We start from the raw sequence: 25,023 nt of genomic DNA on the forward strand, positions 1-25,023 counted from the left end.
AGGGACACTCGCTCCCGCTCCTCCATGCTATGCACAGCCCTCTCCCCATGTTCACTCCATGCCTTACGTATTTCCTGTCTGTCCCTACTCCCACACACCTCTCACCATGCACTCTCACCGTCCCCATCAACACCCACCCATGCCCCCACACCCTGCCTATTCACCCTATGCCTCAATCACATTGAATCCACACTGTCCACACTCTCCTTACACCCGTGCACATCTGCCCCACACCCAGTGCACAGTCATACCCTCAACACTCCACACACACTCACCACTCACCCTGTTTCTCTGTACTCCATGCACACTCACCCCATGCCGTGCACCCCTATGCCATACCCAGTGCCCTTTCACACCCCCCATGCCCTATGCACTCACCCCACACCATACACACATCACACCTCATGCACGCTCACCTGTGCGCTGCCTTCTCACCGTGCTCAGGTACCAGGGTCCCCCCTACTCATGCATGCTGTGCACACTCACCTTTGTCCCACACACACTCAAACAAGCCATGCACAATCACCCCTCACCCTCTGCCCTCACCCACACTTGGTGCACTCTCACGCTGAGCACACTCACTCCACGCCTGGTGTGTGCTTATCCCACGCCACGCACATTCACTCTGCGCACACTCTGCTTCCTTCCTCGTGCCCACCACTAAACCCCACGCCCACAGCACTTTCCCCATGCCCTGAGCGCACTCCCCCCCGCAGCGTGCAGTCCCCCAAGTCCCCACGAATATAGTCCCACCCCACCCAGGTTCACCCCACGCACAGTCCCCCACACCTGCACACATTCCCCCGGGCCACGTACGCCCAGCTGTCCCCGCGCTCAGACCCACATGCTCACCCCACAGCACCAACACTTACCCCGCACCCTGCGCACACTCCTCCGCGCTGAGCGTTCCCACCACACACACTTCTCCGCGCCGTGCCCGCTCACCCCGCACACCGTGCCCACTCACCCACGCTGTGCCCACCCCACGCCTCTCTCCCCCCCGGCCCCGCGCCCACTCTCCTGCCGCCCGTGCCCGCTCGCCCCCCCCGCCGCCCGCTCCCTCCCCGGCAGGCTGCGTGCGACACGCCGGCTCCCCGCCCCGCTGCCACCCTCTGCCCCGTCCTTCCCCCGCGGGCTCCTGTCTGGACGTGTCGGGACTCGGGCTCCGGGCGCTGAGTAATGCTCGGCGCAGCGCGATCCCAAGCAGAGCCGCTGCCGCCGCCGCTCCGCGCCCCGCGCTCCCGGGGCGCTCCGGCCGCGACCGTGCTCGCTCCGCCGGAGGCCCGGCGACACCGGCGGCGGGGGGCGGCGGGGGGGCCGCGGCTCCCCATGTGCCTGCGGGCCCCGCGGGAGCCGCGGAGCCGCTCGCCCGGCGAGCCCTGCCCACGCCCGCCGCGGCCCCGGAGCCCCGGGGCGCCCTGGGGAGCGGCGGGCGAGCGCACCCCGCGGGCCGAGGGCCCCCCCGGCCCCCCGGCACGACCTGCCATGGGGGGCTGAGCCGGGGGGCTGTGCGCGGCGGGGCGGCGGCGGGCAGGGCGGGGGGCGCGCAGCCCTCGCCGGGCTCGGAGGGCGCCGGGGCGGCGGGAGGCGGGGGGGGCATCCCGAGAGGATGGCAGAGCCGCCCCGGCGAGCCGAGCCCCGGCGCGCAGGGAGCCAGTGAGAGGGAGGAGAGGGGAAAACACAAACAAGCAAACAACCCACAACAAACAAAGCGGGCAGAGAGCAGCGCCGAGCCCCGCCGCCCCTGCCCCAAAGGCGCCCGCCCGCCCGCAGCCCGCACAGCCGCTGCCCCAGCGAAGATGCGCCCGGCCCTGGCCCACGGACTCTGCTCGCTGCTGCTCAGCCTCTGGGTACCCAGGTAGGAGCTGCACCCCTCCATCCCCAGCCCCGCCGCTGCGAGCCCCGGCCCCACGGGGAGGGCGCCGGGGAGCCGCCGCGCCCTGCCCCGCGCCGGGGGCGGTGTGCCCAGGGGGCTCCTGGGGGGGTCCCGCCGCCCCAGCCCGGCCCCGCGCGGTTACGGCCCCCCGTGCAAGGGGCTGTCAGCGCTGCTGCTCCCCTCCGCCTTCCCTCCTCCCGACGGAACGCTGGTGGGATGCGCAATTTCTCCCGCTCCAAGAAGCTGTCCCCCTTCCTCCCCGGCCGGAGACGCTCCAGTGCCCGCCCCGACTGCCTCAGTTTGCCCGCTCGCCCGCGGAGGACGGGGGAATGCCGGCTGGGATGTCACTGTCGTGGGGGTCGCTGCCTACTGGATCCCCCTGCGTCCCTTCCCTGGCTCCGCCTGTCCTAAATACTAGAGAGATAAGAGGGGGCCACCTGCTTTCCAGGAACCGAACCCCCAAATTCACCATCCCTGTCCGTCTTCGCCTTCCCTCTGCCCGCTCCCAAACTTGTGCACTGCAGGCAGCCAGGGGTTAATCCTGGTGCTGGTATGAGTGTGTGTGGGGGGGTCCCCCGCCCTTCCCCCTCCCTCCAGCCCCTTTAAATATAATTTGTTAACGTTGGGACTTGTATTAATTAAAGCAGCAGCCGCTGCAGCCTGTGACCTGGGGGCCTGTCACCGTGAAATCAAGTTTAAATCCAGATTTAAAGGGGGAAGAGAGCTGGGGGGAGTGCTGTATCCTTCCTAAGAAGTGTGACAGTGACAGCTTCTTGTCGGTCCCTGGCCCTCCTGAGCCCTGGGTGGAGCAAGAGGCAGAAGGACCTTCCCTCTACTTTCCGGAGCCCCTGCCTCAGTTTCCCTGCAGTGCAATCGGGAGAAAGACTGTAACATCACCCCCATCCCGGGATGCCCTGGGAAAAGATGGCAGACGCTGTGTCAGGCTCAGGACACGCAGGGAACAAAGTCGTTGTGGTGCTCAGGGCAGGAACTCCTGTGGTTGGAGATGGTGGTAGCTGTGTCCTGCTCTGCATCTTTTGTCAGCCAGGGCTTGCTTGACAGTAGGAATGAGTGCAGGAAGCCGGGAAGAAGATTTTCTCTCCTGTGTAGGGGTTTTGGAGGGATGCACTCCCTTTGTCTCTCTTCTCTGCTCCACCTTGACTCTCCCTTTTGGAGTCACTGTGGATTTGCACTGGGGCATATTCATACACCACCCATGAAAGTGGTGGGATGGGTATAAACATCATTGGGAAGCTGGAAAAAGCAGCAGCCTGATCCTGACAGTTCTCCCTGTCCCCTGAGCAAGCTGTAATTCAGCAGGGGCACTGGGGCTGAACCCTCCCTCCAGAGCTGGGTGAGCTCTGAGCTGGGGAACTCATCCCCTGACAGCTGCTTCTGTCCACGTACCTGCACCAGGCTTGCAGGGTTTGAGGGAACAGAGGGGGAATTACCCTTCTCCCCAAGACCTGGCAGCTTCAGTCCTTCCTCCAGCATCCTCCTCCAAGTCTTGTTTCTGTAATCAAAGTTCAAAGGGCTTTGAGCTCCTCTCTTCTCCCAGGGACCCAGCTCTTGCTTGTCCCAGGGAGCAGGGAGAGACCTTCCTGGGGAGAGCTCTCAGCAGGAACCAAGGTCTGCTGAACAATCAGTAGGGTGGTGCTGAGCTCCTAGTGGACCATGCTGCAAGATGCTGGATGCTGCTGGGTGTCCCACTGCCTGCTGCTTGCTTTGTGGGTCTTCCACTTGGACACTGCTTAGCCCAGAGTCCTTCAAGCCATTCCCTGGAGTTGGGCAAACACTTCCTACTGTCTCCTTCTCTAGATTTGTCTGCCATGTGTACCACTGTATTAGCTCCAGGCATCTCTTTCTGGACGTGCTTTGTCTCCCCACATCCCACATCCCATATTCCATCTCCACACACTCCATCTGCTTCCCCATTTCCCCAGGGAACATCTCTATTTGTACCCCTGCCGTGGACCATGTGCCTCTCCTAGCACCCATCCGTTTGCTGCTCTCTGTGCTCCTGTGGCCATGTGCATCTGGTTCAGTGAGGTTAGAATGTGACAGTGGACTTGGGATTGTTGCTGGGAGCTTGAGAATACTTGGCACAGTGCTTGGCTCCATATTTCACAGCTGAGCTGAAAAGAAAAGGCTGATGACTCCCTTTACCTCCCTTGCAAGGACCAGCAGTGTTGGGGGATACAGGAGATGCAGGGAGGGGATCAGCCAGCATCAGGGATGGAGGCAGACCTGGAATGGGCCTTCTGCTCCAGGGTCTCTCAGTTCTCTCAGGGGGAAACCCATGCTTTCTGTAGAAGGTAAGCTGGGGCAATGAGTGCTGAGAATCTGCAGTGCATGGCCAGTGTGGGAGATCCCTGGGGGAGCACACAGAGAGAGAGAGTGCAGTCCTGGGAGATGCTGGACTCCAGAGGCAGGATGGCCAGATTTGACTGCTGCTGGGAAAAGGCTGCTAGGGTGTCTGTACTGTACTTACGTTGTTGGAGGGGACTGCAGCCCCAGTGCTGCTGGGTATCTCTGCCTGGGTAAGCTGCCGTTGAGCACAGAGTTTTTCCAGTCTTCCCTGTAGGCAATGGGCACAGTGTGGATTGAGGAGCATCTCCCTTTCCTGTGTGTGTGTCCCCCACAGACTTTTCCCCTTCCCCAAATGGAAAACCAAGTGGCTGACATTGCTTGCTCTGAGCTCAAGGGTGTCCTTTTCCCTCCCAGCTCCTGCTCCAATGAGATCCTGGGCCTGAAGCTGCCATCAGAGCCGGTGTTGAATGCCAACACTGTGTGCCTGACCCTGCCGGGGCTGACGCGGCGGCAGCTGGAGGTGTGTGTGCGCCACCCTGACGTCACCGCCTCGGCCATCCAGGGTATCCAGATTGCCATCCATGAGTGCCAGCACCAGTTCCGGGACCAGCGCTGGAATTGCTCCAGCCTTGAGACCAAGAACAAGATTCCATATGAGAGCATCATCTTCAGCAGAGGTAAGGGTTGGATGGTTCCCCTCCTGTCCCACTATCCAGCACCTGCTCTCTGGAGCCCTCCTGGGTTCCCCCTGTGCCCCTGCACAGCTCTTCCCTGGCCCAGGGGATGAGGCAAGCTCTTCAGCATCCCCATGGATGAAGGCAGAGAAATGTTAGTCTGCCAGATGAAGGAGCACTGCACTATGGCAAAGCTGCTCCATGCACTTTGTACCTGCATTGGCCCTTGTCCTGAGCTGCTCCTTCCTGACCAACTCCAGCTGCTCCAAAGGCTTTTTCCAGGCCCTTCTGCTTTCTGGCATCTTCTCCCTGTGTGGTGTAGGCTGGTGTTTGGAGCAGTGCCAGGTGTGTGCAGCATAGTTGGTGGGTCTGAAGGTGGATGCCATGCTCTGGGATTTGGTTTGGTGGGTACAGTTGAGCATCTTGGCTCAGTCCTGCTCTGGGCATGGTGTTTTAGTGTGTTGTGATGAGCTGAAATGCCCTTAACTAGTGGGGCGTAGCTCTGTGAGCCTGTCACCCTGGTGTTCTGCCCTTATCTTTGCTAAGAGCTAAGGGCTCTCTTTTCTGTGGGACCCTAAAGCGTGATGGCAGAGGGGACAGGGATACAGGCTGTCTTGGGAGCTCACAGAGCCCTGCAGAGAGCTCACCTGCCCACAGAGCCCACAGCTGCACTGATAAGAGAACTCTCCCAGCTCTCCACATTCTGCCAAGGATCCTGGTGCGAGGATCTCATCTGCCTCGCAGTCATGTCTGGCTCTGCATCAGAGCCTCCCTGGTTGATACTCTTTTCCCCCAGGGGCAGATTCTGGGGCTGGCCTGCATGGTGCAGGTTACAGTTGTGACCTGATGGGATCTTTTAGTGGACCTGAATGTATCTTTTCACCTGAGTATCCTTTCTTGAAGCCTGTGCCTCAGCATATTTCTAAGTGCCCATTGTCATAGACCATGGTCAGGAGGACAATATGGTGCCAGTGTCTGGCAGTCAGGGTGCTGAGGGCAGGCCAGGTGCCCTGCCCACATACCACTCCTCCAGCTCCCAAGAAAGGTGAAAACTACCTAAGAAACTGTTCACATACCTCTTTGTGAGTCCCTCAGCCTGATGACCAGCAGAGAGTTGCAGCCATCCACTCTTCTTCAAACAGCCTTCCACATCCTACATCTTCTTTCCCTGGGACTATGAGGAGAGTCTCAAAGAGGAGAGGTTGGCAGCTTGAGGCTTACATGTCATTGAGGGGATGTGGTGGCAGGAGCCCACAGGCAGCTGTAGCAAGTGGGGAGAAGGCTGGAGAGGGGATCACAGAAGCATTTTGGTGTTCAGAGGTCCCTCATGTGCAGGGCAGCCTGGACAGCCTCACTGGATGGAATGCTGCCTCGGAGCATGTGTGGCAGCAGGGCTGTGGTCCTGCTGTGGAGCAGCCCTGGTCCCTCTCAGGACCTTAGTGCCTGGAGAAGGGCAGCATCTCTTCCCTCTGTGAGCAGTGCCCAGGTTAGGGCCTGGCAGGAAGGGTGGGGACTGTCAGCCCTGATAAGCATCGAGGTATTTCCAGGTCCTCTGAGGAATGCAATTCACTTCTAGTCTCCTCGGGCATCAGGAGACACTGACTTGCTGGCTCAAGTTGCTCACACACCCAGACAAACTTCCTTGCTCCGGGTCCCACCAGGCTGGGTAAGAAGCACCAGCAGCCGAGAGCATTGACCTGCATCCTTCCCTCAGCCCACCTCGTCTGCTGGTGGCCCCAGTGACTTGCAACTCACTTCTGTCTCAGATACTCCTGCAGCCCTTCCTGCTGCCAGGGCTGAGACCGATGGATGTGGGGACTCCCACAGACCCTGGACTCCAGCCCCCATCTTGAGCTACTGGATATGGCTCAGCCCAGGCTCTCAGCATTGGTGGGATCCCATTCTCTGGGATGGAGACACAACATCCAGCAGCAGGGCAGGATGGAGGTAGGGCTGGAGTATTAGAGCAGGCAGACATCTCATGGCCTTCCTGTTTTGGCAGCAGAGGTTGCAGGATGAGCCCCAAGCACCCAAGCATATCTCCAAGCTTGGAGCCGTTCTGGCATGGAGAAAACCTTAAGGCTGGAGCCCTGGCCCACTTTGAACTCACTCATGTCCCTCAGTAACAGTGCTGGAGCTCTGAGCTTTGCCTTCCAGCTGTTACAGGCACAGCCATCAGAGAGGGGATGCATCTCAGCAGCCCAGTGCTGGAGGAGAGGTGAGTGGTAGAAGCGAGGGGTGCAGGCTCCGTGCCGCAGACTTTAATGTGTCTGACCTCCAGGGACCAGGTCTCTGCTCTGTGCTCTGCCCCATCCTTTCCATGTCTGGGAATGCAACGTTCTTGTAGGATCATTGTTTGTAACCCGAAGTGACAGACCCCTTTAATCTTTCATTCCTTTTCCCACTTCTTCTGCCATCAGTTCAGCCGTGCGTGAATCTCACTTTAAATTATTTGTAGCTGGCTTCTTCCTCCCGCTCTCCCTGCTTGGCTCCGCTCCCCAACTCTGTCCTGTCCTCCTGCATCTCTCACGTCTTCTCCAGTGTGGGCATGAGCTGGACAGGAGGCAACACTGTTCCAATCTGTCCAATGGTGCACTCTTCCCAGTATCCAGGCACTCAGTGGAGCCAGGGACCTCATCCCCTGGGGACAGGCAAGAGGACAATGGCAAATGAGTGCCCATGTCCTCATCCTGCTGAGCTGATCCCATAAGTTTGAGTGTGCTGGGGAGACAGGAAGAAGAGGCTTCAAATCAGACAGGGCTGGGAGTTTGGGGTGGCTTCAGGGTAGCATAGCTGGAGACAGGGATGCTCACAGCATCCTGGGCAGAGCACAGACCTGGGAGATGCTGCCATCCCTGGGGCACGGGAAACGGTGTCTGAGGCATAACAGCAGGTTAGTGGAGGGCCAGGGGGGTGTCCAGGAATTTGCCATCCCTGCTTTCACAGAGCCGTTGGGTTTTTTTGAGACACCATTATGGTCTGTAGGTTTTTCAGGTCTGGTCTTCTGATGCTGCATCCTTGAGGCATGAGATGTTCTTTGTATCCTCTGTTGAATCTCCAGTGCCACCTGCACCCCCCCATCCTCCTTGGCTCATGTCCCCTCCATGTTAAGCCAGGCTCAACAGTGCTATTGCAAATCCTCCTCCAGTCTTCCCTGGCTCCCCAGCTGGCTGCCTATGTACTCACCACCTTCCTGGCCATTCTCTGGCACTGTCATTTCTGCCAGGACTCTCCAGTGCTGTTCCCGGTCCCATCCATCTCTGCTATATCTCTCTCTCCCTCCATGTGCTCACCTGGCTGACAGAGACATCCTCTCCTGGCCTCAGGAGATGTGGGGGAATGGAGCAGTGAGGTGGAGGCAGGTGGCTGCATCTACACCAGCAGTGGAAATAGGTCCCCTGCTCCTGCTTCAAGGCTGAGCAGCACGATTGTGTCCACCTCAGTGGAGAGGATGGCCTGTTGTCCTGGTATATTGTCCCACTACAGCATCTGTGGCCTGCCAGGCACTGTGTGGCTTGTCTGGGCTGACCCAAGCCTGGTTGCCTGATGAAAACCAAGCTGCAGATGGTGGTGGGTCACTGAGTCTTGGTTCTTGTCCAGTATGTGTGCACCCAGGGTGCCATCAGGGCTGGGACTGTCTGACTGATGGCTAGGGGCTGTTTGAGGTGTGCTGTGGGACTGACTATTCCCCTTTCCTCATCCTAACCCCAACCCTGTCTACATGGAGCTCTGAATAAATTAGGACCCCCATGGAGGGGCTGGATGTCCTTGAAGGCCTTCAAAGGCTCATGGTTGGAGGGGACATGTCTCTGGAGTGCAGTATCTCTTGGTTCCTGCAGCCTTTGGAGAGGCTGCTTGCCCCATGTCTTCCCTGGAAGGGCTCACTGGTGACAAGGGGTCTGCATGGCCATGGCCAGATCTTGATTTCTTCCAGCAGGGAGTGGGGAACTCCCTGCAAGGATGGAAACACCAGGTGCTGGGGCCCAGCCAGCTGGGAAACGGAGCTGGGGGAAGCTTTGCTGTGTGCTGAGGGAGGCAGGTGCTGGTACAGCTATCCAGGGAGATGCTGCCAAGCTCAGGACCCTGGAACCCAGCTCTGCAGAGCCCCAGCCAAGCTCCGGTGCCCGCAGACCGCAGCGCCTGGCCTGGCGCACCTGCAGCTGGGCTGCTGGCAGGGTTTCGTGTACCCCCAGGCAAACCAAGGGCTTTGCCCACCTGGCCCTCAAGGACATGTGGGTGCTGTGGATGCTTGGCTTCGTCCCTGTGGGTTCCCCCATTCCCTGGACCTTCTCCCCACTGATGGTGCAAGTGGGACCCTGGGGCCAGGCAGGATTCCTGGCGATGTGGGGCTGAGCTCGGCTCCCTACAGCCTGCACAGCAGCAAGGGCTGCTCTCTCACAGTGCCGTGGGCGGACAAGCAGCGAAGGCTGCGGGCTGTCCCTGGCACGCTCAAGAAGGTGCAGGGAGGCAAGTTGGGATCTGCAGGGAGGCATTTAGTGCCTGGTGCTGGGCCAGACCCTGGCAGGTTCACCTGCAGTTTAATTAGGGAGAGGGGAGGGAGCGGGGCTGGGGGAGAGGCAGCGTGTTGGGACTGGCCGTCTCGGCAGGCATCGCAGGAGGTGGCGGGAGAAGTTCTCCTCTGCCTTTTATCAGGGCTGGGGCGATGTGCCCACAGCTCCTGGCAGCTACACCCCGCTCCTGGGGGGTATTGCCATGAAGGGGGCAGCTGAGCATCCCTGGGGTACCCTAGGGTGGGCCTACATGAAGCTGTCCCGCTGGCTCCCTAAATGCCACCCAGGCATTGCAGTGATGGGTGCTGGGAAAGAATTGCTGCCTGGACTTGATGATCAGCTGTGGGACGAAGGCCATCACTCCAGCTCTCCCTGGTCTGCAGACTGTAGAGCCTGGAGCTGTCCCTAAGCCAGCCCTGTAGCCTTCATTGCTCATCTGCTTGAAAGATGGAGGAACTGCAGCATCCGTGGTGGAGCCAGGGCTGCTGGGACTTGAGGTCTTGCTAAATGAGCACCCACCTCGTAGGCACATCTTGACAGGGAAAACTTTCCCTGATAAGAAAGCTGCTTTGGGATTTGACCTGGGGAAGAGAAACCTGTCCTCTTTGCCTAGCATGGTCTTTGAGTACACAGCAGGCTGGATGCCGGTGGTGATGTCAGGATTGTGTTCTCCATTCCCTCTTCCCTGGAGGGTGCAATACTTCTTGAACCTTCCACAGCTACACCTCTTCTGTGGTCTCTGGGGGGATAAGGTGGCTCAAAAATCACTGCTGAGGCCTTAGGTGGCTGGGGTTGCTGGAGAGCCTCCCTCCAAAGGGCTCAGGGCTGGCCACCACATGCCACTCTCGGCTATGGTTCCTGGAAGCTTCCACCCTTGCTGAGCCCACAAGGCAGGTGGTTGTTGCCTGTAGCCATGTTGCTCGTTGCTTTGCTTCAATCCTCTGTCTCTGGCGTGGCTGGGGGAGAGCAAGGAATGTAAACTGAACTCCTAGCAGAACCATACTGGCATGGCTGCTGTGATCCCAGGGCAGCCCTGACCCCCTCCTCCCCTTTGCTCACAGCTCCCCCTGAGAGCAGGTGGGGGAAGAAGGGGAGAAGGCAGGGAAGAATGGTGGGGCCAGGCAGAGTGGTACTGAGCAGGGAAAGGACCACGATGAGATGGAAACAAGGCTTCCTCAATGCTGTGATGTCATGTCCTGGGCACAAGTCTGTCCACTGCCCACAGCCAGGGGAATGGCAGCTCCAGGGACAAGGACCCATACCTCATCCATCAGCTCACATGTACTTGGACAGCAATAGAGGAAGAAGGACTGGGACTTCAACCCATGGGTTTCCCAGCCATGGAGGGTGCCCAATCAACCTGACCTCTTTACCTGTAAGAACACGGGCTTGCTAGACGGACTGGGTGGGGTAGAGCTTGTGTCTGGGCTCCAGCAGGGATTTTAAGGAGATGCCACACCAGAAATTATTTTTTTAGGCTGGAGAAATGTGCGAAAAAGAGGCAGGGCTGAGAGGAGGGAGTTGTGCTGAATGAAGGGTTTGCTGCCCCTGTCCTCAGGTGCTGGCTGTGCCAGAAGCTGAGGATACCCAGCAGAGTGGCAGTGACAAATTGGGCTGTGCCCAGGTTTGGTATATGAAGGGCTGAAGCTGGCCCAGATAGCGGGATCAGAGAACCAACGTAGGGAGGATTTGGGAATCCAGGAGACCTTTCTGTGCTGGTTGTCCATCCTCCATTGCTCACCTAGGGACTGAAGGTCCCCAGATGTGGGCCTTCATGCTCCAGCAGCGCTGTGGGTGTGTTGCAGGCACTGCCTGCCAGCACTCTCCCTGGAGAGGCTGCACAGCACAGTGTACGCACCAGCAGCCCCATTACCTGCCCGCTGAAAAATGTTGTTCAACTTGTGCATGGAAAGAGGCAGGCTGAGAGCAAGCTTGTCCCACACCAAGGGGAAGCTGGGAGAGGCTCCTGCTGGCTTTTAAGCAGCGCCTCGTTAATTTTTTAAATGCACCAGTGTCAAATTAACACACAAAAGAGCAGCATGACTTTAAATGCAGGTTTCCGGGCTGCATTTCATTTTCCTTTAATAAGATCATAGCGTTTGCTCAGCGGGCGGCAGCGAACCACAGAGGAGACGTGCATGATGAAGAGCACTGCCAAGGACGGGCGACAGCAGTGGTTGCACTCTCACCTCTCCTGACTCTGTGGCACAGGCAGAGAGCTGGCAGAGCGTTGGGGTGCTCACCCAAGACCCCCATGGCATGGACCTGGTAAAGAAACTATCCCAAAACCTGTTGTCTGTTCAGCTGCATCAAAGCCAGGGCCAGTCAAACTGCTCATGTCCAACAGAGAGAGAGGCTGGGAACTCCAGCTATTTATTTATTCACATGTGACGCCACGGCACAAAATCTGCTTCTCCCTCCATCCTTGCCTCATGCTGCGGCCAGTCACTGTGCACCAAAGCAAAGGGCACTGCAGGCTCCCTGCCTGACCTGGGAACCACAAACAAAAATATTACTTTGCATTTCAAATAAAAAAGAAACTCCCACGGAGGAGAGGGTCTTCACCTGGCTTATGTGAAGCCAAGAGATTCTCAGGCACCTCCTGCTCACAGCCACATGGAGCCCCATGGAACCCCTTCTGTGAGACCTGTCCCTGTCCCCATCTGCCCTGTCCCCAGCTAATGACACTTGTGGATGTCCTCACTCCCTAGTGTTTAATGACAACCAGCTGCTGGCTCTGGCAGTGCACGCTGTGGTCATGGCATTCTCTCGCTGACTGGGGATGCTCTTTTTTTTCCAGCGTGGTATCACATTTAGAGCTTCATGTGGGACCTGGCAGGGTTCATAGTGGGAAGGAATATGGGCAGATGAATGGGGCTGGACAGGCCCATTCAGCCTGCTCTTTTTGCTGCCTAATCTGCATCCTGTGAATAAGCAAAAGTGGCCCATTCTTCAGCAGAAATATCTCTAAGCCAGTGTTATATTTAGTATAGTAGGAAACTCTGAGTGGGGAGGGGAGAAGGTTTGCCTTTCCCACCAGAGCCATGATGCTGGTGCCTGAGCAGTGCTGTGGTGGCACCTCCTGGAGTAATGTGAGAGCAGGGTGATGGTGGAAGCTGGGGTCCCAGCTAGGGCAGGGCTGCAGTGTGTCCTGGTGGGGGCTGGAGAGCAGAGTGGGGATTCACTTGTGGCCTATATGGGAGCTGGTGCATCGGGAAAAAGCAAGACAAGCTGAACCTCCAACTCCCTACACCCCAATGTGATGATGAACTCATCCAGCCCCCCACAGGGGTCACGCCACCCAGCCTGAGCCCCACTCTCTCCTTCCTTGCAGGCTTTCGGGAGAGCGCCTTTGCGTACGCTATAGCGGCTGCCGGCGTGGTGCACGCCGTGTCCAACGCCTGCGCTCTTGGGAAGCTGCAGGCCTGCGGCTGTGACCAGAAGCGCCGTGGCGATGAGGAGGCTTTCCGGCGCAAGCTGCATCGTCTCCAGCTGGAAGCCATGAACCGTGGCAAAGGCATGGTGCATGGGGTGCACATGGAGCACATGCCGGCAGAGACCCCTGGCCTCCAGGACTCCTGGGAATGGGGAGGGTGCAGCCCCGATGTGGACTATGGAGAGAAGTTTTCCAAGGATTTCCTTGACTCCCGGGAAACCTACAGGGATATCCACTCCCGGATGCGCCTGCACAACAACCGTGTGGGCCGACAGGTGAGTGGGGCGCTGGTGACAGTTGTGGGGAGATGATGGTGGGAACAGGGTCCCCAGGACATGTGTGGGAAGGCTGTGAGGGACTCACGCTGGCTTCTGTGGAGCCATTTGTGAGTCTGGGATTGCCCCAAAGGCACCACCTTTCCCCAGTCTTGCCCAGAACAAAGGTGGTGATGCCCATAGCAGGACTGGGCTGCAAGGATATGCTGGTCAAACACTTGCTGGGAGCAATACCTCTGAGCATTGCTGCTGTGGCCTTGCCAAGGAATGCTGTCCCAGGCCACTGTCACCTGTCTGTGCTGCAGTGGTGCTACTGGGGTGGCACAGCAATGATTCTGTCTCCTGCCTCTCAGGAACTGCGTGAATTGGTGTTGGGGAACTGCAGTGGGAAGCTAAGGACAGGGAGGAGAAAGTCACTGGCATCATGGGGATACAGCACAGATTCTGCAGCACCCAGCTATGTCTCTGCCTCCAGAAAGGGAGCCAGTGGAGGAGGAGACAGATGTGAATGAGATTGAGTTAGGCACTGGGCACCCATACCAGCTGGGAAATACAGCATGTCCTTGGGAGCAGAGGTGACAGCCCACAGCTGTGTCCCCTCTCTTTAGCAGTGTGCTGGAGCCTGTCCAGGCAAGCAGGACACCCTCCCCTCCATTCTTATGATTCGGGTCTCGTTAAAGGTACTAATTAGTAGCTCACTCTGTCTGGAAGCTGAGGTTTAAAAGCAGCCTGACATTGGAGACAAGAAGGATTCAGGCAGGAGGGGCTGCATTTCCCTACCTGCTTTTGCTCACAGCAGGTGCCTGAGAGATCACAGCTATTGAATCCAACAGGACACGTCTCCAGGACCCCAGCCACATGCTGCCAGGGGAGTGCCAAGGGATGTGTAGTGGCTGTAGGAATAAATAATTAAAGGTCAGAATTCCACAGGGAATGTTTCCTTGGGATGGCTCAGACACTTGGATGTGCCTCTTGCTTTGAGCATGTCTGAAGCCAGCTGTGAGGTGAGGATGCTGCAGAGCAGGACCTTAATGTGTGGCTTTCCCTGATGCTGGACCTGTGCTTTACCACCCTGGAAAACCCACCCCAGCTTGTCCAAGCTGTAAATGCCTGGGGAATGCCAAAGCTTTTGATTTGTTTTGCTTTGTTTGCTTGTGTGTGGTGAAAGCTTACTCAGTGTTAGGCAGCTAAATCCTCTGCAGGCTGCTCTGGCCCAGGCTGGACAAGACCCCCATACTGGTTCTGACTGCAGGGCTCATCCTGATTCCCCTACATCTCTCCATGCTCCAGATTTCTGGGACTCCTGGCAGTGCTCAGAAACCTGTGGTCCCTGTTCCCTCTTTCCCAAGGGAAACCTCACAGCCTGCAGAAGGAAGGGAATGTGAGAGAGGAATATTTGCTCCGGCAGGATGTCACAAAACATTTCCTGTGGGATCCAGTAACAGTGAAAATGCCTGGGGTCTGCTTGTCCCTGAGGGGACTGGCAATGTCAGCTCTTGGTGGCTTCAGAGACAAGATCTGGAGTGATGAAAGAAGCCTTGGAGCTAGAAGAAGAGGCAGAAGAAGACTAAAGGAATAAAGGAGGGAATGGTACATGTGCAGGTGGGGAAGCAGTGCCTGGACAGGCTGCCCAGCTGAGGGACCTTGCTGAGATGAGGGTGTGAGCCTATGTCTGATGGCTGTGGGTGCCAGGCACTGGAACAAGAAGATGCTGGACCTGGTCTGTGTCTGTTGGTGCCATGCTTATTGCCAGGGCTGGTCCTGGCTGCCCCACTGGGGATGGGTTCTCCAACTCCCCACCTGCTCTTTTAGCAATGCTGTGGATCCCACCCAAGCCCCACTTACTACTAGGAGCAATGTTCCTGCTGTAATAAGCAACAATCTCCTGGGATTTCCCAGGGAAGGAATGGCTGTGCTGATTGCACAGGTCCTCCCCTCCAAGTCCTGAGGCTTGAACCTCTTTAGTGAGCAGTGATGTGGACATGGAAGCCTCATGCCGTGCCCTGCCATGCACCATCCCTCTCCATTGCACCAAGTAGCTGCACCACCCAGAGCTCTCCATTCTAAGTATCCTCTCTGTGGTTCCTATGTATCCCAGGGGTGCTGTGCGTGTGGGTAAGCCTCTCTCCCAGCTCAGACCCTGCAATGCTGGAGGGAGGTGACAATTCCATGAATGGTGGCATCCAGGTGCCATCAGATGTGGGTTTCTGTAGTGTAGTGGTTATCACGTTCGCCTGACACGCGGAAGGTCCCTGGTTCGAAACCAGGCAGAAACACACTGATTTTTCCTTTTCACGTCCAGCTATGAAGCTGGGCAGGGCATTGCAGCTGCAAGGGATGTGCAGCATCCGCTGATAGTGGCAGTGGTGACCTTGGTCCTGAGGAATAGGAAGCCCTGGGATAATCACTGCTTGGTCCAACTCAAGACTGAGGTGGGTGTTCTGCATCCCTGGGAAGGCAGCAAGCTCCCCAGCAAAGAGCAGCAGGAGTGTGAAAGAGACTTTGCAGGTCCTCCTAACTCACCAGATCAGAGAGCGAGAGAGGATGAAAGGAAGCCAGGAACTACCCATTACCCTCACAACAAAGACCTACGATAAAGCTCTTATGAGCGTGCCTGGGAGGAGCTGGGAATGTACGAAAGAAAGCACCAGCGAGTCCAGGCATGTGTCGAACTTGGGTGTCTCTGAGACAGGGAAAGGACGGGTAAGGGTGCATGGAGAAAATTCAATGACAAAAGCATGGGGCCAAGACTCAGATGGGTCCTTCTTGCATCTCATAGCTCTGCAAGGTCCTGTCCCCTCTGTGCTGCCTGTGCAGGCGGGAAAGAACACGCCATCGCTGGTCAGGGATGGATGGGTGTTGTGTTGGCGCTCAGGATACTCAGCAATGATGCCTTGGGTGATGGAGATGGCCACACTTGACACCTTCTTCAGCCCCTGCTGTGACCAGCTGTAGCCCCAAATGACCCCCTGTCCAGCTGTCACACCACTGTCCCCTCCATCCCTATGGGGAGCCTGCCTGCCACAGCCTTGTATGCAGATTTTTCCTGGTCCAGCCAAGCCAGTGGGGAGGGAATGTGTGAAAGGATGGGGTCCCAATGCCAGTGTGTTCCCGAGGATAGTGACAAGAACAGTGGCGAGCAGCTGGTGCTCCTGGCTGGCACACCCAGGACATGGTGGAGAGGCCAGGTGGCTCATTGCCTGTGAGGTGGAGGCTTTTCCCAGCAGGAGCAGGACTCTCAGCAGGATGAAAGCCAAACTCCAGCCCAGCCCAGACCTCTCTGCCATGTGCCCCAAGCTCCAGGCGTGTTTCCTTGACCTGCCTTCATTACCATAACTGCTTAGCAACTTGGAGATTCAGTCTAAAACAAGAAAGCAAGGAACAAAAACTGCCCACCCCTACCTAAACAAGGCACTCCTGTCACATGTGTCCCTCTCAGGGAGGGGGCAAGAATAGGCAGCATGTGGCAGGCATGAAGCCAGGTAGCTGGGCAGGACTGGCATTGTAGGACAGCACCTTCCACAGGGACAGGTGTCCCCTGGAATCCCCCCACAAGCCCTGGAGCATGGCCCTGGGTATGGGGATCAGGCTGTGATAATCTGCAAGCCCCAGCTGAACTCCTGGTGGGGTTTTGGTGTCCACATGGGAAGGGAGCTCGTTGAAGCCTGTGTGAACACATGGATATGGGGGCACACAACCCAGCAGGGAATCCCTGTTGGGACAGAACAGAGGATGTTGTAAACTGTCTCTTTACATCTCTGTGAGGGGATGTATGGCCATGTTGTGCCCCTGGAGATTGATGGGCATGAGCTGTTTCTCCTGGCTTGGCCACAGCAGTATCCCTTACAAGCATGGGGGATGTAGGGGATCCCAGCATGTAGCCTAGGGCTTGGCAGCCTTGCCCAGGGAGTCCAAGGAACTCCACACTGGCCCCTGCATGAGCTGTGCTTTGGGCTAGCCCAAACTACAGCCAGAGCTGAGCCCATGCACCCTGGCCCTTGAAGGATGTGGATGTGTAGCTCTGGCCACGCTGCAGCCTCTACAAACCGTAAGTCAGGGATGTGATCCCTGCTTGGAATTTGTGTGGTGGTGGGAGGCAGTGCCTCAGCCCCCTGGCACTGTGGCCAGGTTGGCTGAAGGAGAGCAGGCAAGAGCTAAAAGCAGAGCTGCTACCAGTGCTCCCAGAACTGGAGCTTTATGGGATGAAGACCCTGGGGAGGGGAAAAGAAGGGGAAAGCATCCCTCCCACCTGCCCCACTTGCAGTGCGACTGGTGAGGTGTGTGGGAGACCCTTGCTCTGAGGGGTGTCCTATTATGGCTGCACAGATGCAGCCATGCTGGCTTTTAACTGGGGTGCAGGATCAGGTTGATGCTGCTGGAGCCAAGCAGCAGTGGGAGGTGAGATCCAGGCTCCTTCTCCTCCCTGTGCTCAAATAGCTCACCCTCTCCTTTAGGTGCCAATCTCTTGCTGAAACATAAAAGCCAGTTGGTATTGCCAGGATGGGAAGGGACAGGGTGTGGGACATGAGTTGCACTGGGCACAGCAACAGGGTGCAGCCTTGCTGGCTTTGCAGTTCCAGAGCTTTGTTGGCTACTCATAACAGCCCTTGATGTTCCCGTAGTGCCAGCCCACACAGAGCTCCACTGTGGCTTCTCCAGTCCCCAAAACTCATCTCCTTCATGCTAACTCCTCTGTCCTTCCTTCCCCGCCCAGGTGGTGATGGACAACATGAGGAGAAAATGCAAATGCCACGGTACCTCAGGGAGCTGCCAGCTGAAGACGTGCTGGCAGGTGACGCCTGAGTTTCGCCTGGTGGGGTCCCTGCTCAAGGACCGCTTCTATGGGGCCACCCTCATCCGGCCCCACAACCGGAACGCCGGGCAGCTGGAGCCGGGCCACGCTCGGCATCGCCGCCGGGCCGGCATCAGCGAGCTGGTTTACTTTGAGAAGTCACCCGACTTCTGCGAGCGAGAGCCGGCCCTGGACTCCTTGGGCACCCAAGGGCGCCTGTGCAACAAGACCAGCCCGGGCATGGACAACTGCGAGAGCCTGTGCTGCGGCCGCGGGCACAACATCCTGCGGCAGACGCGCAGCGAGCGCTGCAACTGCAAGTTCCACTGGTGCTGCTTCGTGGCCTGCGAGGAGTGCCGCATCACCGAGTGGGTCAGCGTCTGCAAGTAGCCCGGCAGAGATGGGTGCCCACCCCAGGGTGCCACGGACAAGCACGGACAACCCTGCGGCAGGGGAGGGAGACGGGGATCGGCGCTGGGGGGGAGGTGGAGCCGCGATACCCGCTTCCCTCCGCTCCGACGGAGCACGAGAGGACATGCTCAGCACCCTCCAAAATCAGCACTTTGTTGTCACCTGGGAAGGGCAGGGCTGCCCGCTGCCCCCCAACCCCACACGAGAGCACCAAGGCTCCCGGCCCCGGGGAGCGCACGGCCATGCTGTACAGACCGCCGACACCAGCACCACTCGGGGGGGCGCAGGGTGGGTGTGGGGGTGGGGGACTGCCCGCTGGTACCCAGCGGTTCGGCGCAGGATGGGATCGTGGACAGCAGGGCATGGGGAGCCCAGGGTGGGAGGGAAGTGGGGGGGACACACATTAGCACTGTGCACAAGTTCCTCCAACCACGTGCGAGGTTGTGCTCTGAGCAGGATGGGGTTGGACCGCCCCATGGGATGGAGAAGGGGCACAGCTCCGCGGGCTGGGGCTCACCTCTGACCTCTGGGCTGGCTTGGGCAGTAGCGTCATGGCCAGAGCGGCAGGTGTCCGGGGCTGTGCTCTGTGTGTCTGTGTTATTATATGGTAAGTTATTTTCTGATTGTGAATAAAAGTGGATTGGAGACAGCATAGGGTATTTCAGGATGCAGCACCCTGCTCTTCCTGCTGTCCAGGACTCTCCATTCCTCAAGAGTGATAGAAGGATGGAGGGGGGCCCTTGGTGCTGCTGACCTACTTGAGTGAGACTTTCTCCCTGGTGCTCTGCTGCCATCCCATAATAACTGTCCCATGAATTGTTTGCAGACTGGCAGAAGGTGGAGACCCATTGCAGACATCCCAGACACTTGCAAGGTGGCTGCTGGGAAGCTTCTGCCCAGTTGGATGCATGCTAGACCCCATCCATCCCATGGGAATCCTGCCTGTTGTCCCCATGACCGTGACTGTGCTGGGCTGGGAGCTGCCCCACTGTCTCCCACACTCCTGGGGAGGCATGGTGGGGCTGGACAGTAGGGAGAGGGGAAGGCAGTGTGGGTGGGCCAGGCAGTGGGGGTCCACAAATGGCCGCTTGTTGTGGTGGTGGGGAGGGCACCCATCTGTCTGCAGCAGCCTGCAGGGGCCAGGCAGTGAATCATGCTGCTGCTGTCTCCTGGCTGATAGCTTCCCTGCTCCTCCCACGGCTGTGCACCCCTTGGGGCTACACAAAAAAAAAAAAAAAAAAAGCAGTGAATTTAAAAAATAAACCTAAATCAAGGAGGAAAATACCAGGCTGGAAGGAAGTGAGCGCCCCGGGTCCAGTAGGGAGTGGCCCATGTCCTCATAATGCTCGCGCACACAGCTGGAGCTGGATCAGCTGGGACGGATGCTCTGCCCTTCACCACCCCTGGATGGGAGGGCTGCCTTTTCCCCTCCAGGAGGGACCATGTGCATGGGGTCCTTGCTTCTGGAACCAGGTGAGAAGAGGAAAATGCTGTAGGTGCTGGAAGTATAGAAACTTCAGTGACCTTGTGTCACCTCTGTGGTTCTGTCTGCCAGCGCAGAAGGGACACGTGGTCTCCACAGTGGCTCCCAGCAGCAGAGACATTGTGCTGGTGTTCTTGCAGGGAACACGATCTCTGCTTGGGATTTGGGGCACCTGGGCTTGCCCTGTGAGGCATGAAAGCAATGTTGTTCCCGTGGGGCAAGTTTACTCTGACAGGGCATGCTCCAGCAGTTCATTTTCCCTCCTGAGATCCTACTTTTCCATCTCGAGTATCAAGACCCTTTTTCCAGATCCCCAAGACTTTTGCCTTTTGGCCATTGCCCCAAGAACTAATTGGACTCCATGAGGTTCCCCTCCCTCGCAGGCTGGCCAAAACTGTGTCCCTAAGGTTATGCTACTCAGGGCAGTGGAGCTCTGCACATCTATCATGCTCCAGCACTTGGTAGGTGACGTTGGCTGCCCACCTCCAAGAGGCTGCTTTGTAGATGCCTGTGATCTCAGGGCTGCCTGGGGTGAGGTGATTCACCACAGAAGCTCTCACCACACTGGCCCCTTCATCCCCTGCTTGCTAATCCCAGGCCACCTGCTCTACAACAGCAGGATCCTAGGATATGACTCCCCCATAAGGGGACCAGAGTGGGGTCAAGGTGTATTTCATGATGCAGAGGAGTGATGCAGGGCAGGGCCATTCCTCCCAAGGACATACTACATCCCCCATGAGGCACCTGAGGCTCTGGGCATCCTGGATCTGCAAAGACTGTAGCTTGTTCTTGCCTCACCAGACAATTTTAGGAACATAGCATTGTGAAAGAGCATACCAGTAGTGCCAGCACACCTAGGCTGAGATTCCCAGCACAGTGCCTAGTGCTCTTTGGTTCTGAAGAGACCCTGTGTGAGTTGGTGACCCTGGGACAATCAGAGGAAAACATAAGATCCCTTGATCTTGGTCAGTCTGCAGGTGGCATGGTTGGGGTACAAGTTCTGTGCTGGAGGGGTGCTTTGGGCAGCAGGCAGCATGTTCTGTGTGCTGGCAGCTCCAGGGCACAGACATCCTGCTTGCAGCATCTCATTTTCCTTCTGGGGCCAGCTGGCTCCCAATGCAGTACCAGTCTTCAAGATCTGCTCTGTGGCTTCTCTGGCTGAGTGTCTGTGAGCCAGAGGCAAAGTGCCAGTGTGCCTGTGGTTACAAAAAACAGTGTCCCCATGCTTCCTTAACTAGGAACCAGCCACCAGGTAGCTGTCCTAACAACCACATTGCTGGGCAGAGAGTGTGCAGGACACCTCCTTTCCCCACGGCCACTACTGAGCTTCCAGAGCCAGCTACCACTGAGGGTTCAGCTCCCAGAGGTCTGAGCATTCCAGACTTCTCTGCCATGAACCACCCTCCCCGATCCACCAATGGGATATGTCCCAGTCCTACCAAAGAGTCATGTTTCCTCACATGGAGGGACTATTTGAGCCTGCTGAGCTGCTCCAGCCTTGGCACGTTCTGGTCATGGCCCCCTACTGCCCCATGAGGGACATCTCCACCCTGCAGAGCACTGCACGCTGTTCTGGGCTGAAGTGGGAAGGTTAAAGGTGCTTCACCCAAGACAGAAGAATGACCATCAATGTAGAACAGCCCAAGCAGATGATGAAGGTGGTTTCCAGTAGAGGGGACCAGATTTTTCCAATGTTTTCCCATCATCTTCCTAGAGAGGCAAATCACTAAAGGAGTTCCAAAACTGAAAAAAGAAAATGACCATTCCTTTCACTTGCATGTCATAAAAAGGCACTGAAGGCTCTAAAGAAGACAGCAAGTCCACCCTGGCAAAACCAGGTAAATCTTATTCCAGTTTCATTAAGTATTTTGGCCCAAGATCTAGAAATTCCTCCATTCTTGAGGGTCCCTGCTGCAGAGGGAACCACCAGCCCAGTGGCTCTGCTAGAGCTGTGTGAAATCCAAGGGTTTTCTCAAACTTTGAACTTCCTGGTTGCAGGGGCAGGAAAGCTCAAATCCTTCTAGTAAACTGAAAGTAAATCTCACTTCTTGCTCCTGTGGTTGTGGAGAGTGATGGGAAAACCTGACCTGAGTGTGACTGCTGAGAAGGCAATAGAGAGACCTGAGCTGGCCTGATCAGTTTGTACTTCTGCCAGGTCTGAAGCCACATCTGTGGCTGTCCAGATGTGGATATCCCAGGCTGGTGCTCTCTCAGGTCCTGGCCTTGTGCCCTCCAGCAGACACAGAGTGAAAGAGCCAAAGGGACAGTGGATTCCCTCCAGCACAGCAGGTTGCTGGGTCTTTTCTCCTCTCACCCAAAGCCCCAGCTCATCTCTTGCTTCTGGAAAGCTCCAACAAGGGTGGGGAAGGTCTCTGGGGGTGGCAGGGGAGTAGTGGGGGGGCTGGGACTTTCCCCAGGAGATCACAGGAGGAACTTTGGCTGGAGGGTGGGGGGAACCGATGAGGAGTTGCTACATCATGCCTCAATGAGCCGTGAGTAACTCCTCTGGTATTTCTTCCCCTCACAGAACAGTCATCAGAGCCAGATCCTGCCTGGGGGAATCACTACATGGGAACGCCCAGCCCCATCCAAATTCCATTCCTTCTCCCATCAAAGCTCACAATATGAAGCAGAGCCATGACTGGACAGTTCTGTCTCAGTGGTACCCCCTGTCCCTTGCCACTGGGGTGGCATGGGTGTGGACATGGGCAGGGCTGGCTGGCTGAGCCTGGTAGGCTGCTGACCCACAAAAGCAGCCAGATGCACCTGGGCTGCTGGAAGCCACGAGAGAGCAAAGCCTCATTGTGTCTGCTTATCCAAGGGGAGTAGAGGGCAACCCCTCTCCTGCTTTGGTCTGGGCAACTGGCTTCCATGCTTCCTCCGCTCCAGAAGCAAAGAGGCATGGCTTGAGAGCCATCCTGAGAGCCTGGCTGGCACTGTACTGTGAGCTGAGATGCAGCGAGGTGCTCCGAGGCTTTCCTGACGTTCAGCCCCAACATGTCGTGCTTGGCACCAGCACCTGTGCAAGCCCCCGAAAAAGAAAAAATGTTTGGCCCTGACTGACCTGCTTGGCAAGGCGAAGTACCTACAGCGAGGCAGCACCTGGCTTGGGATAGGAGCCAGGAGTCCTGTGCTCCCCCCACCAGGCCCAGCTCCTGCCCACCACCTCCCTGACACAACATTCCAATGGCATTGCCCTCCATTGTGAGGGGTGGGTCACCTACCCAGTGAGAAAGCTGTGGCCACCACTGTATTGATGTCACTGAGGTACCAGACATGCTGGCAGCAGCCAGACTCCACGAGTGTCACCACTGGCTGGGCAGACTGCAGCCTCCTTGCTCAGCCACAGCTGCACCAGCTCTTGGTCCTCCAAGGGAGTCCCTGGCCTTGGGGCTGCCACACGCTGCAGAAGGGCCAGCAGAGTGGCATGGGTGGGATGTGGAGATGGAGAGCGGGAGGGCTTGGGCTGAAGGATGGAACCTGGGCAGCTCCAAAGGCTGGGGTAGAACACTCTAGGGGAAGGCTGGGAAAGAAAGATAGGGGCTGAGCAGAGTTTGGGGTGCACTGAGCCCCTTAGGAAGAAGATCTAAGCAGAGGCAGTGGGTGCACTGGGGTGAGATGCATGAGAAAGGAGGCTGATATTGTTTGGGAAGGGGATGATGTGGAGGTCCTCCTCAGCCCAGACCCCAATGGTTGAGATCCTCACCAAGCAGATGGGCACTAAGTCTCCCTAGAGAGTCTCTGGACAAGAGAGCTCTAACCCTTAGAGCACTTAGCTTGTGTTGTGCCCCTGCTGTAATGGCTGCAGTTGGGGTTGTACCCAAATGTTCTTTACTCTTAGTCCTAAATGTGGTCCTCTGGCCAAGAAAGCATCAGGGACACCCCAGGTCTCTTGGAAAGTGTGGTCCCTGGCACAAGTCTGTGACACGCAAGAATAGGGTAGCCAGCACTTTTCTTTATCCCTTGATCCATCACAGGCAGTGCCCAACCCTGGCCACTGTGTGAATAGGGTCCACCAGCATTCCCAGCTCGTTGCTTCCATGAGACTGATGGAGGCAAGAGGATGCCTGGCTGTGACAGCACAGGGCACACCAGGGAAGGATGTGAGCCTAGAAGCAGCCTGGTGGGGACACCAGGACAGGTGGGGAAAGGGGGGAAAAGCTGTTTGGACACAGATGGAGAACACCTAGGGCAGACTGTGCTACTCCTCTCCTTCCCCCATTGCAAAGGGAGATTTTGGGCTGGGGAGGGAGATGATGGAGGGGCACATCTGGCATGGGGACAGGACACCGGTGCAGGAGGGTGGGAACAGGCAGCTGGGGGTCGGGGGATGAAAGCACAGGGTCCAGGAGGAGGGAGTGACAGGAGCAACGCAGAGGCAGCCAGCACAGCCAGGTGCAGTGCGAAGGGCTGGGGGGAAGGCAGGGAAAAGAGGCCAAGTGCAAAGAGAGCAAAGGCAGCGGAGGAAAAGAGAGCGTGGCCAGAGAAGCAGAGATGAAAGGGGGAGTGAGGCAGGGGAGAGATGAAAGGGCCACGGCGCGGGTGCTCCTGCCTCCTCCCCAGGCTCCCGGGGCTCTGTAATCCCCGAGGAGCTGGCTCCTCTCATGTGGTGGCCCGCAGCTGTGTGCGGTCGGCTCAGCCCCACCGCTCCGCACTGGGACTTTCCAGGAGGGGGAGAAACCCAACACAAAACACATGACTTAACCAGTGCCTGCCAGGCCCCTGCGCACGCGGGGTTCGGGGGCACCCTGGTACACGGCACACCACAAGATGCCACAACCCACTGGGGCAAGGGCCAGATGGCAGATGTGGTCCCCTCTGCTCTGGGGAAAGGTGGCCCAGGGCAGGGTGGAAGAGGTATAAACCCAGCTGGTCAAGGGACAAAGCCATAAGGTGCAGGCAGGAGCTTGGTTGAGCCACGGAGAAACTCAAACAGAACCTGAGTCAGTGTGGGGTGGCCTCTTAGGGACATCTCTCTGAGGTCACAAAGGTGGAGGGTGCAGGGGCCATATGGGCTTGGTCCTCTCCAGATTTCTCTGTTAAATCCCATACTGCCTGCTGGGCTTGGCTCTGGGTACCAGGGATGCAGCAGGACTTGGCATATGGAGCTGGAACCCATCCTGGTGGGTCACTGGGTTGTTTGTTTGACTGTTCCAAGGCAAACTGAAAATGCAGGCCACTGCTGATACTGAAGCAGCACTTTCAAGGCACTTGTTACCTAGGATATCTCTGTTCTCCATGCCCAGCTCAGGCCA

The 25,023-nt window shown here is 57.5% G+C and overlaps 1 protein-coding gene and 1 non-coding gene across 2 annotated transcripts; both read left to right on the forward strand.

The window, feature by feature from the left end:
* Positions 1-1,799: 1,799 nt before the first annotated feature.
* On the forward strand, positions 1,800-18,427 carry WNT10A (Wnt family member 10A). The gene is made up of 4 exons (XM_058839971.1): positions 1,800-1,858; positions 4,601-4,863; positions 12,706-13,082; positions 17,797-18,427. Exons 1-4 carry the CDS (start codon positions 1,800-1,802, stop codon positions 18,262-18,264), a joined length of 1,167 nt encoding a protein of 388 aa, XP_058695954.1. The 3' UTR covers positions 18,265-18,427.
* TRNAV-GAC (transfer RNA valine (anticodon GAC)) lies at positions 15,286-15,358 on the forward strand. Its single transcript has one exon. It is a non-coding gene; the product is annotated as a tRNA-Val (tRNA).
* Positions 18,428-25,023: the final 6,596 nt, after the last annotated feature.

This window comes from Poecile atricapillus, chromosome 5 (assembly GCF_030490865.1).
Source record: "Poecile atricapillus isolate bPoeAtr1 chromosome 5, bPoeAtr1.hap1, whole genome shotgun sequence".
NCBI classification, from domain to species: domain Eukaryota; kingdom Metazoa; phylum Chordata; class Aves; order Passeriformes; family Paridae; genus Poecile; species Poecile atricapillus.